Raw genomic sequence first — 13,185 nt, 5'->3', positions numbered from 1 at the left:
ATTTTCTCAAATAAGTAAATAAATAAAAATAATTTAATTTGATTTTTAGTCTTTCTGATTATACTCTTGTAATTGTACTATAAAATATTAATTGGAGTTGGAGATGATAATAATTTGAGGTTAAAAAGGTGAAAAAATTGAAAAAACTTATTTAAAATGAAAATGTACTTGGAATATTATATATATTTTTTGTTTTATGTATATTGGAATGACGAAAATACCCAAAACCCGCTAATTAATTTCTCGAGCGATCTCGAGAAGCTTCCCAAACCCCTACAATTCCCAGACAACATACTAAAAGCCTAAAACCCTAAACCCCAATCCATTCATTGTCTTAACTCAACTCCAAACTACTCACCTTTCCCTTCATTCATCTCACTCTACTCCCTCACCATGCACAGGCTTTCCAACCGATCCCTCTCCTCTGTATTGCGCCATGGCGGTTCACGTTATCGTAACGCTGCTGCTCCAATTTCTTCTACCTCTTCACTCTATGAAACGGTACATTTCACCATTGTTATACTTTCGTTTGCGTACTCACTCAATTGCCTCCTCTTTTCATTTTCTGCTGCTGCATTTGGTTGTTTGGTTCATGTATTTCAATCGATTACGAATTTCATTTTGTTGGTGCTGTCTCTGTTTTCATTTTAGTATTATCTAGATAATCCGAGGTAGAAATGCTGAATTTTTACTGCTTCCAGCTAATTGCTTGTCTGTGCTAGAGAAGTATATTCATTTTTTTGGTAAACCATTTTGCCGTTGATTGATCTTATACCACGGTATTTATTGTGTTATGGTGATTTCGTATGTCCAACTTCAGTTATTTGTTGTATATAAATTCGGTTTGGATTATTTTTATTAGATGTATTACATTTATACATATATGTGCGTGTGTTCTGATATATTTCAATGTGTTTGGCTATGCGTAGGTCGCAGAAAGAGATTCCAAACAAAGATGGTACTCGGTATTAACCACCGGGAATCGTACTGCCATCAATTCTCCAACTCAGATAAACTTAAAAAATGACTTCTTTTTGAGAAGCCGATATGAGTCGACTGCAGCAGCCTCTGATTCATCAGCCACACCACCAGCTGAGAAGTATGAATATCAGGCAGAGGTATGTATTTAAATGCTGTTTGATACCACTTTGCAAGTTTCAACTTCATCAAAATTTTAAAACATTTGCCCCTTTTACGCAGGTCAGTCGCCTTATGGACCTCATTGTGAACAGCTTATATAGTAACAAAGAGGTGTTTCTTAGGGAGCTTATCAGGTATTTGTGTGTTTCCTCATGCTACCGAGTGTGCCTTCTTTTGTTGTCTTGATTCTCATTCAGTAACTTCAGTTAGAACTAGAGGACTGCTATAGTCCATGTTGGCAGGCTCAAGGGGCAGTTGCCCTCTGCTCCGGACCTGGTCTGGCATGTTTTTTTGGGTGGACTATGTTGGGCATGCGCATCAGGCTGTGTTATTGTGCTTAATAGCATGATGGATAGGGCCTGGTGAGGGCTTGTTGACCTGCCACTGCTACACGTGGAATTTCTCATGCCTTGTACCCCTGGTTGACCTAGCAAAAAGACACATATGCACATGATAATTTTTTAATGATGAATGGTATAGAATTCAGAAAATGTGTTTATAAAATAGATATCGTTGCATTTTTGCTGAACTTGGTTTTGGTGTACTTTTTTTTTATTATTTATTTATTTTTAAAAGTCTATCTTGAATCATATGTCAGCTCCAATTCTCAAATTCTTCGATCTTGAATCATAGAATGGTTTCCCTATCTATATGATTTCATTGTTCTGCCAAGAGCATGGTTGAATGAGATAAAATAGTTGGGATGGTTTTAATAATTTTCTTTACTTTCGGTTTTATTATATTTACAGTGTTGGTTCTGGAGCAAGAGTATTTTTTTGGGTGTTTGTTATATTCATAGACATCTTTTTTAATATTCAAATTGGACAGTGTTAGTTTACGTGAAGTATCTGACCTTCTTAATGTATGAATCTTTATATAGTAATGCAAGTGATGCTCTGGACAAGCTGCGTTTTCTTAGTGTAACAGAGCCTCAGTTATTGAAGGATGCAGCAGATCTTGATATTCGCATCCAAACTGATAAAGACAATGGGATTATAACAATCACGTAAGCCTAATCAGCTTCTGTTACCAGATTGCTCAATTTTTTATTTTTTTGTGGAAAGAAGCCTTTCAATTCTTTCTTTTTCTTGCAGTGATTCTGGTATTGGTATGACTCGACAAGATCTTATTGACTGTCTTGGAACAATTGCACAAAGTGGAACTGCAAAGTTCTTGAAAGCGTTGAAGGTCTAATACTTGAACTAGTGTAGTTGGACTTTTGTTTAAGTTGCTGCTTGTGCTGATAATAGTATAATATTTTACAGGATAGCAAGGATGCTGGCGGTGACAATAATTTGATTGGCCAATTTGGTGTTGGTTTCTATTCAGCATTCCTGGTTGCCGATCGAGTAAGTTCTTTAGTGGGAGTTGCAAACACTTGGGCTATTATGTTTTTTTTTTGTAATTCTTGCCTCATTTGTAAAATTTTTTATTGTCTTTGCAACCTTCTTGCTTGTAGGTTGTTGTCTCTACAAAGAGCCCAAAATCTGATAAACAGTATGTATGGGAAGGAGAGGCTAATGCTAGTGCATATACAATTCGAGAGGAAACAGACCCTGAGAATCTAATTCCTAGAGGAACACGCCTAACTTTGTACCTAAAGGTCAGCAGAAAAAAATTGCTGCCTAACAGCTCTTTTGGTTTGATCCTTCAAACTGAGTTGTGTGCTTCCAATCTATTTTCAGCGTGATGACAAAGGTTTTGCACATCCAGAACGGATTCAGAAGCTTGTAAAGAACTATTCGCAGTTTGTTTCTTTCCCAATTTACACTTGGCAGGAAAAGGGGTATACTAAGGAGGTAAAGCTATCCTGTACACATGATGTGTTGCTCTTAAGATACACCCATCTTGCAAATGTTATATGTGTTTCTCTCCAAAAAGTAAAATTTTTCGTGTATATTGGGCTTCCAGGTTGAGGTTGATGAGGATCCAACTGAAGCAAAAAAGGATGAACAAGATGAAAAGACCGAGGTACTCATTTCTGCTTCTTACACTTTTTTTTTTTTTTCAGTTGACAAACTTTTAGTTGTTATAAAATTCAGCTTACCATTTTTCGCTGTGGACTTGGTTCATTATTATATTGCAACAGAAGAAGAAGAAAACTAAGACTGTTGTTGAAAAGTACTGGGACTGGGACCTCACTAATGAGACCCAACCACTATGGGTAAGCATTAGCTTTTATTTATGTGTGTTCGGCATGCCCAGTCTGGTGCACACTGCGTGGTGTGGCTGCAGCGATGCACACCTGTGGCGTGTGATGGTTGCCACTTGTGGTGGGAGGAATACTGATTCATCATTTGTTTAACTGTGCAGCTCCGCAGCCCTAAGGATGTTACCACAGAGGATTACAATGAGTTCTACAAGAAAACTTTTAATGAGTATCTAGATCCTCTTGCTTCATCACACTTTACAACGGAGGTACAGATGATATATGATTATTTTTTAGAAATATTTGCACCAACAACTATTATTATTAAATTATTTAAGAATTTACCCTTACCTATTTTAATACTCACAATTTAGGCATTTCTTTTTGATAGGTATACCAATGTATATTTATTGCTTCTCTCTCCTAAACTCTGCCTACATGCTAGCTTTTTTATTTTTTTTCCAGACACAGTAGCTTTTTTTTTTTCTTTATTTTATTATAAAAATCTTATTTTTTTCAAAATAACAGTAAACTAGGTTGATCAAATATATTTTTTTTTTTACATTCTATTCTTTTTTTTTTATTATTTTACATTCTTTTTTGTTTTTTAATCTAATTAGTAGTTTTAGAAAAAAATAATTATATGTATCAACGTGAATTGTAAATTATTTATGAAATTTTTTTAGACCATTTTATTGTTTTAAATACCGCTACACGCCTACTAAAATTAAAAATTAACCATATGTTTTTCTTTTACATTTTATTGACTCTCCTAGTTGATATACAATCAGATTTTTTTTTTAAAAAAAAAAATTATGTGAATAAACGACACAAATTGTTATTATTCTCACTTTCTTTATTTTTTTTTATTTCAAAAGTTTTTTCAGCCACGCAATTTATTATTTGGACACAAAAATTACACTATTATAATCTATTTTTTAAAGTGATCATTTTGACATGTTAGAAGCATATATTTTTCTGCTACAAAAAAAAAATGACTAAAATTAAAAGTTAGACTAAGGTTTCTTAAACAACAAAATAACACACTATAATTTAAAATGTAAACAAGAAATTATAAGTCTCCTCTAATATTTATCTTTTTACTTTTTTTTTCCTTTTTGTTTACTTTTTCTTTTTCTGACATTATTATTTCTTCATTTATTATTATTTTTTTATTATTCTTTTTCTCTAAATTTATTATTTCTCTTAGTTTTTTTTATTTTTCCTCTAACACTTAGATATCTCTCTTACATTTTAGTGACTCCGAAAAAGGACGATCAGTGTTAAAAGAAACTTTTTTATTCCTTTTTTATATTTTGTAACAAAAAGTAATAAAATTTAAAATTTAATAAACTTTAACATATCAAGTAACATCATAACTTAACTTAAAGTCTTTTGTTATTTTGTATTTAAAAGTTAAAATATAGTATACTAATAATAAATTTATTTAATAAAAAGAATTTAATATGTTAATAAAAAAACTTATAAAATTACCAAATAGTATCTAAAACATAATAGAATTAGTTACAATATGAAAATTATTATATATATTAATTTTAAAGTTGTCTGATCAAAATAAGGAACCAAATGTGTATGAGAAAAAAATTATCTTGAATTAATTTTTTTCTAATAAAAAGTAACTAATTGATATATTATTTACATCAAAAGCAACCAAAAGGTTGCTTTTTTTAAAATTTGCAAAACACTGAAATTTCTGGAAGCGAGATTTTTTTATTTTTTTTCAATTTTCGGTAATTATTTTATATTTCGGTATTTATGCTGACGTGGCAATCGGTATTTGTGCAAATAATTTTCTTAAAGGTATTTTTATAAATAAAATCAATTTTAGGTATAATATTAAAAAGACCCCTATTTTTTAATAGGAGTCACTGAATATCAAAAACTTATTACACGAAATCCTATATATTTAACTAAGCCTAATATAGATATGCTACCCTCCATTAAAGCGTAACATTATTTTCCTACACTAGAACACAATATTACGCCATGCATTTCTTATTTTGTCTTATAAGGTACCATTGAATTAGATCTTTTATCTTTCATGGTTTCTTTTCACATTTGAAATAGGAAACAAGATTTGAAATGTCTTACCAAGCAACCTCAAATCTGTTTTTTTTTTGTTTTCTTTTTTTGGGTTTGGTTGCAGTTGGCCAAGTTTATAAATGTAGAAAATAGTGATTCGAATTGTGTATTGATTTCATAGAATAATACATATTTATATACAAAGTTAGGAGACATAAAAGGGAAACTACCAAAAAAATAGGAAACTACTAAATATCTACTAAACATCTAATTCTTTTACAGCTAATATCTAACACTTCCCCTCAAGCTGGAACATAGATGTTAATCATGCCCTGCTTGTTACAAAGATAATCGACCCGCACCCCATTCAAAGCCTTTGTAAAAATATCTCCTAGTTGTTCTCCGGTCTTCACATATCCTGTGGAGATCAGACCTTGTTGAATTTTCTCACGAACAAAATGACAATCAATCTCAATGTGCTTAGTTCGCTCGTGGAATACGGGATTCGAGGCAATATGAAGAGCAGCTTGATTATCACACCATAATTTTGCTGGAATAGAAGTCTTAAACCCGAATTCAGTCAAAAGCTGATAAATCCATATTACCTCACACGCAGACTGGGCCATAGCTCTATATTCTGATTCAGCACTGGATCTAGATACAACATTTTGTTTCTTACTCTTCCAAGAGACCAGATTGCCCCCAACAAATACACAATATCCTGAAGTGGATCGTCTATCTACCTTGGAGCCTGCCCAATACGCATCGAAAAACACTCAATCTGGGTATGTCCATGATCCTTGTAAACTATACCTCGTCCTGGTGCTCCTTTTAAGTAACATAAAATTTGTTCTAATGCTGCCCAATGATGAATTGTTGGGGAAGACATGAACTGACTGATAACACTAACTGGAAATGCAATATCTGGACGAGTCACAGTTAAATAATTCAACTTTCCAACTAACCTGTGATATTTCTCAGGATCTTCAAATGGTTTCCCATCACGTGTAAGATGCACAGCTGGATTCATTGGAGCATTGCAAGGTTTTGATCCCAATTTCCCTGTCTCAGTTAGCAAATCAAGTACATACTTTCTTTGAGACAGAAAAATACCTTGTTTACTCCGAGTAACTTCAATCCCCAAGAAATACTTGAGTTCCCCTAAATCTTTCGTGTTAAACTGGGTGTGAATGAAAGACTTAAGGGATGAGATGCCTTCAGTATCATTTCCAGTAATAACGATGTCATCAACATACACCACTAACAAAATGATACCAACAGTTGATCTTTTATAAAACACAGAATGATCTGACTTACTTTTCAACAAACCAAACTTCTCAACAGCCTGACTAAATTTACCAAACCAAGCACGAGGGCTTTGTTTCAATCCATATAAAGATTTGCGAAGATCTTTAACCAATTCACAATGATTAATCAAACTAATTACCTCATTATCGATAGAATTTCGAATTTGAAGGAACAAGCGAGCATCCTCACGGAGCCATATTTTCCTTGAATCGTTTGTTTCTTCAGGAGGATCGTCAGTCAAGTGATCATCTTTGTCAATACTCCTAAAATACAGTCGAATCGTCTTACTCCATTCCAAATAATTCGAACCAATCAACTTATGGTCCGTGATTTTAGACATCACGGGAACAACATCAAAAACAACAACTGATTTTGAATCTGATCTTATCTCTGCCATAATCTCAAAAGCAAACACAAAGGACAGAGAAAAAGAACAAAATAACACCAAAGAATGAACACCCAAACACGAAGAAGTCAAACAAATACCGAATTACAACCTAGAACAGATGCGAGTGGGCTTAGAAGAACCCAGTGATGAATCGGCAACAGAACGCCGTCGAAGGTGCCGTCACACGCGCCTCCACGCGCCGGCGCGTGAGCCCCACGCGCGAGGAATCCGGCGACCGGACTTCGGGGTTTCGTAGATCGGCGGCTGGGCAACACGGCTGAGTGGGCGGTGAGACTAAATTCGCACTCCAAATAGGGTTTCCGAAAAACCCTAAACTCAAACCCTAAGCTCTCTTTTTTTTTTCTTTTTTCTTTTTTTTTTATGAAACCTAATTTCGAATTTCAAATTTTGAATCACAATGCTCTGATACCATGTAGAAAATAGTGATTCGAATTGTGTATTGATTTCATAGAATAATACATATTTATATACAAAATTAGGAGACATAAAAGGGAAACTACCAAAAAAATAGGAAACTACTAAATATCTACTAAACATCTAATTCTTTTACAGCTAATATCTAACAATAAACATTTTATATCAAAAACTTATATTGATTGAAAAGTTGATGACATAAATTTTTTTGATTCACTGTGTTATCCAAATTTATTTATAGAGAAAGAAGCAACATTTGTTCCGTTGGACCAGGTGTAAGTGTGTTATGTTGCACAACCTTCTCACATTGGTCTCTTATCTGATGAGTTGTTATTACAGGGTGAAGTAGAGTTCCGATCTATACTTTTTGTACCAGCCATTTCTCCCACAGGGAAAGATGACTTGGTGAATCCAAAGACAAAAAATATTAGGCTTCATGTGAAAAGGGTGTTTATTTCAGATGACTTTGATGGAGAACTGGTAGGAAAATACTATAGATTTTTAGTTGATTAATGTTATTTGTGTTGTAAAATGGAAATCATGCATATGGTACTAACAGTCTACAATCATTGAATAGTTCCCACGATATCTAAGCTTTGTCAAAGGTGTTGTGGACTCAAATGATCTCCCACTTAATGTATCCCGTGAAATTCTTCAAGAAAGTCGCATTGTAAGTACTTACATTGATACCTTCTACAAATTTATCTCTATTTTCACTTCTATCGTTGTTTAAATGTTAGTTTTTAGTATCTATGTTTGTTTTATAATTCATCTCTACTGTCTGCTTGAAGGTACGGATTATGAGGAAACGTTTAGTGCGTAAGGCCTTTGACATGATTTTGGGAATATCACTGAGTGAGAATAGAGAGGTATATCTTTCTTTACCGTCTTCATCCACCAATTTTTTTGTGAAAGACATTTTCCAATGTACTTACAAAATACAATTGATTAGATTTGGAATATTCATGATTGGTCTCTCTTTCTCTCTCTTAGAGTTTTGTTTCACCTGAATTCCTTATGGTTGCCACAGGACTATGAGAAGTTTTGGGAAAACTTTGGCAAATTTTTGAAGCTCGGTTGTATTGAAGATCGTGAAAACCACAAGCGTATTGCTCCCTTGCTCAGATTTTTCTCTTCCCAAAGTGACGAAGAGTTGATCAGTTTAGATGAATATGTTGAAAACATGAAGCCTGAGCAGAAGAACATCTATTACATTGCTTCTGACAGTTTGACAAGTGCTAAAAATACGCCTTTCCTAGAAAAACTTCTTGAGAAGGATCTTGAAGTATGTTTTGGCCTTAACATTTTGTGATGCTGGTAGTGCTGTTGTTTTCATGTCAGCTCATGCTTATATTGTGATTCAATTTTTTGTAGGTGCTATTCTTGGTTGATCCTATTGATGAGGTTGCAGTCCAGAACCTGAAATCATACAAGGACAAAAATTTTGTTGATATTAGCAAGGAAGACTTGGACTTAGGTTAGTTTATTTAGTACTTTCTTTTTAATATACTTCTAATTCTTTTTAATTTTGTTTGTGATGTGCTTCTTTCATTTATCATTGGCATTTGGCAAAGAAAATCTAACTGGAACAATCAATTACTCCAGGTGAAAAGAATGAAGAGAAAGAAAAGGAAATTAAACAGGAATTTGGCCAAACATGTGATTGGATTAAGAAGCATTTGGGGGATAAAGTTGCTAGTGTTCAAATCTCTAATCGTCTGAGCGCATCACCTTGTGTTCTTGTATCTGGGAAGTTTGGTTGGTCAGCGAATATGGAAAGGTAGGGACTCACCTGTTGCTGATGATAACGACCTTTCAGATGCTTTTATTAAATTATTATTGTAAGAGCTAACTTGATCTTCTTGCAGGTTGATGAAGTCGCAAACTATGGGTGATAATTCTAGTTTGGAGTACATGAGAGGCAGAAGGGTGTTTGAGATAAATCCTGAACACCCAATTATTAAAAGCTTGAATGTAGGGTGAACAAGGATTTCTTTGTTATATAATTTTTCAGTGGCACCTTTTATATGTTATATACTGACAATTTCACTCTGTATTTGCAGGCTGCAAGCAGGAGTAATCCAAATGATGAAGAGGCTCTAAGAGCTATTGATCTCTTGTATGATACAGCTTTGGTTTCTAGCGGTTACACTGTAAGTGGTTACACTATTTCTAAGTGCGGCCTTTTCCATTTATAGATGCATTCGGGCTTTTAAATTAGATCTCAACAGTTCTCTTGTATTCTGAGTCACAGAAAACCTATTTATGGATGAGTGATATCATAATCCATCTTTATCTTTCTGTTAAGGATGATAAATTATAATTGAAAGCGCAGCTTTTTGAACAGATATAACTCATATACTGGTTTTCTTATTGATAAATTTGTTGGTGGTAATGCAGCCTGACAATCCAGCACAATTGGGTGGTAAGATATATGAGATGATGGGAATGGCCCTTTCTGGAAAATGGTCAACAGCTGCAAATGTTCAACATCCCATAGTCAACCAGAGCAAGACAGAAACCTTGGAGGCTGAGGTTGTTGAGCCAGTAAATGCCGGTGGTGATCAGAAATGAGTAGAAGGGGAATGTTTCTTATAGAGTCAATAGTAGCTTTTCTTTTCTTTCATACATAAGATTTATGTGCAACTTTGGGACTGAATCAGGGGATATTGGGAAAGAACTCTATTTGGCTCAGTTGGTAATTTTAAGTTTTGACGACAACCCAACTGATATTGTTTACCCATGATATTCTGTTTACTTTCCCAACTAATAATAGTCTATATAATTTTTAAATAATGGGTGTATGAATGTGCTCCAAATTGTTCTATTGTGTTCTGCATTATCTACCTACATAGTACTTTTTTCCTTTTCATTGTAAGCCTACATTGCATTGTGGAATTTAGTGCTCTAAATAAGTGTCATGCCATAAATATGAATCGTGTTGTGTCATGATATTAGAAAATATGAGTTGCATTGTGCTATAAAAAAGTTGTCATGTTATGTTATTAAAAAATGCGAGTTGAGTCGTGTTTTATTTGGGTCTAAATTCGTATTTTACCTTTTTATATTTTATTTTTACAATTAATGAAATAATTATTAAAGTTTTATAGTTTCAATAATTTTTATATAATTTTTGACAAATGATACAGAAGAAATTTATTAGAAATATTAAAATTTAAAAATTTACTAATAAATATTTAAATTATTATTTCTTATAAAATTATTATGAATACACTTTGACAAAATGTACTTTCTATTTTTTAAAAATAATATAATAATACGAGGATAGATAAGTGAAAAAATTGAAGATAAAACTCATTTAAAATGAAGATATTATCGGAATATTGTATTTTTGTTATTTTTGTTATATGTATATTATAACGATGAAAATACCCAAAACTTGCTAATTAATTTTTCCAACTATCTTGAGAAGCTTTCCAAACCTACAATTCCAGACACATACTAAAAGTCTAAAACCCTAAACCCCAATCGACCATTCATTGTCTTGACTCAACTCCAAATTGAGAAGAAAAAAAAATAGATGAACATAGAGAAAATTTGAAAGAGAATTTTCTCAGTAGTTTATTTCGATAGATGAACCCCTATTTATATAAAAACTAGGGAAGTAAGCCGCGTTTCGCACGGTGTTGTCTAACTTTTATAATTTTTATATATAAATATTGTATTTATATTAAGTGATATAATTTAAAATATAACATTTTAACGTGTATATTATGAACAAACTAATATAGTGTTGAAATTAAAAATATAGTTTACTATTTTAAAATATATAGAAAAGTAAAAATTTTGTGACAAATATTATCGATTTATTTTGTGACAAATGTTACCTCATTTTCTTTAGTGCTTTCTTTTATATTTATATATATATAGATATAGATATTGATTTATTTGTTAAAAACTATTTTTTTTTTTATTTTAAATATTTTGCAAGAATTAAAAAATGTAAAAATATGTGTAAATAAATAATATCTATCACTCACATATATTTGATGAAAAATATATATAACTTAAAAGTTTAACATTTACAATAGTCTCATATGGAGGTATATATAAAAAATATATATTTAAAGTGTCTTATTATTCTAATAAATATTATATATTAATAAATCAATATAGTTTTAATTATTGAAATAAAATTAAAATAAAGAATTATAAGAAAATAATTTTTAATATAAAAAATAATTAAATTAATTTTTTTATAATCATTTTAAACTTGAAAAAGATTGAAAAATACAAAAATATATTGGGAAATTTGACATTTTATGCTTAAAAAATGCACATGGTGTTATTTTATACACAGAAATACATTTGATAATTATTCTTAACTTTCAATTTTGTTCCAAAAATACCCCCCTCATTTCAATTCCCCCCCAATCTCTCTAACTTCCCTCTCTCTCCTCTCTCTCTCTTACTTTCTCGGTTTCAAGCTCACCACCGTTCCCCCTTTCGAACCTAACCCTCATTCTCACCACCGCACCATTCGAACCACCACACCATTCGAACCACCACACGCAGTCGACCCACGAACCCAGTCGACCCACACGAACCCATTCGACCCCACACGAACAGTGACGACCCACGAGACCCGAACCCCATGAGACCCACTCCATCCCAGTCGACCCACGAGAGCCACTCGATCCCAGTCGATCCACGAGCCACTCCATCCGTTCATCATCGTCCTCGGCACCGTCGACGAACCAGGTATGGGCTTCCTTTAATTTTTTTTTTGCAATTTATCCTTTAAATTGTGAATCTGTGATATAACTGAAATATGTAGTTTATGAAAGTTTCGAATTGCTAGTTTTTGTGTTTGGGGATGAATGTAGGCTAGGGGGAATTGGTTTTTCTGGATTTTGGTGTTTTGTGCGATTTTATGCGATTTTATGCGACTTTAATGCGATTTAATATTGAATTCAAGTTTTTGTTAGGGATTTTGAGCGATGTTATGCGATTTTGTGCGATTTTTGTGCGATTTTTGCTAGCTTAGATAGTTTCTGTTATATTATGCGATTTTTGGCGATTTTTGTGCGATTTACTCTGAACAATGGGTTCTCTGTTATATTATGCGATGTTCATGCGATTTTTGTGCGATTTACTCTGAATAATGGGTTCTCTGTTATATTATGCGATGTTCATGCGATTTTTTGGCGATTTTTGTGCGATTTACTCTGAACAATGTGTTCTCTGTAATATTATGCGATGTTCATGCGATTTTTGGCGATTTTGGCGATGTCTCAGCTTCTACCCCTACATTATAGACGAGCTACCTCTGAGGTTGCACCACAAACGGAGACCAGGTAAATCTCTCTCTCTCTCTTTTTTTAATTTAAGTAATTTATTTAATTTTGCACTCCATTATGAATTACTTAACTTAATTGTTGCTAATATTTACTAATTTTTTAATTTGTAGTGGCGATTGTGGAGTGTTTGCCATGGAGTACATTGAGCACTGCATGCTGGAGCGATCGTTAGAGCTAGTTAATGATGATAACATGCTCACCTTTAGACATAGGTGGTGTGTAGACTTATTTTACTAGAACTTGACATGGTAGTTTTATGTAATGTTATGCCTTGTATTATATTATATTATACTGTGAAATGTGTAGACTTAATGATGATAAACTTTTACAATTGTATTATATTATACTGTGAAATGTGAAATTGATCAACTGTCGCACATATATCGTATACAAATCGCAAA

The 13,185-nt window shown here is 32.9% G+C and overlaps 1 protein-coding gene across 1 annotated transcript; it reads left to right on the top strand.

Annotated features, from left to right (window-relative positions):
* The first annotated feature begins 262 nt into the window (after positions 1 to 262).
* Positions 263 to 10,290, top strand: LOC115699442 (heat shock protein 90-6, mitochondrial). Its single transcript, XM_030626856.2, has 20 exons — positions 263 to 501; positions 930 to 1,118; positions 1,201 to 1,274; positions 2,021 to 2,146; positions 2,235 to 2,328; positions 2,406 to 2,489; positions 2,600 to 2,743; positions 2,826 to 2,939; positions 3,052 to 3,111; positions 3,230 to 3,304; positions 3,454 to 3,558; positions 7,803 to 7,943; positions 8,041 to 8,133; positions 8,255 to 8,332; positions 8,494 to 8,748; positions 8,838 to 8,940; positions 9,069 to 9,243; positions 9,332 to 9,437; positions 9,527 to 9,616; positions 9,864 to 10,290. The coding sequence occupies exons 1-20, from the start codon at positions 394 to 396 to the stop codon at positions 10,035 to 10,037; spliced, it is 2,388 nt and encodes a 795-aa protein (XP_030482716.2). The 5' UTR covers positions 263 to 393; the 3' UTR covers positions 10,038 to 10,290.
* The last annotated feature ends 2,895 nt before the right edge of the window (positions 10,291 to 13,185 follow it).

Source organism: Cannabis sativa, chromosome 8 (genome assembly GCF_029168945.1).
Source record: "Cannabis sativa cultivar Pink pepper isolate KNU-18-1 chromosome 8, ASM2916894v1, whole genome shotgun sequence".
Taxonomy (NCBI): domain Eukaryota; kingdom Viridiplantae; phylum Streptophyta; class Magnoliopsida; order Rosales; family Cannabaceae; genus Cannabis; species Cannabis sativa.
Note: the sequence above shows the minus strand (reverse complement) of the source record. Positions and strands in the feature narration are given on the sequence as shown.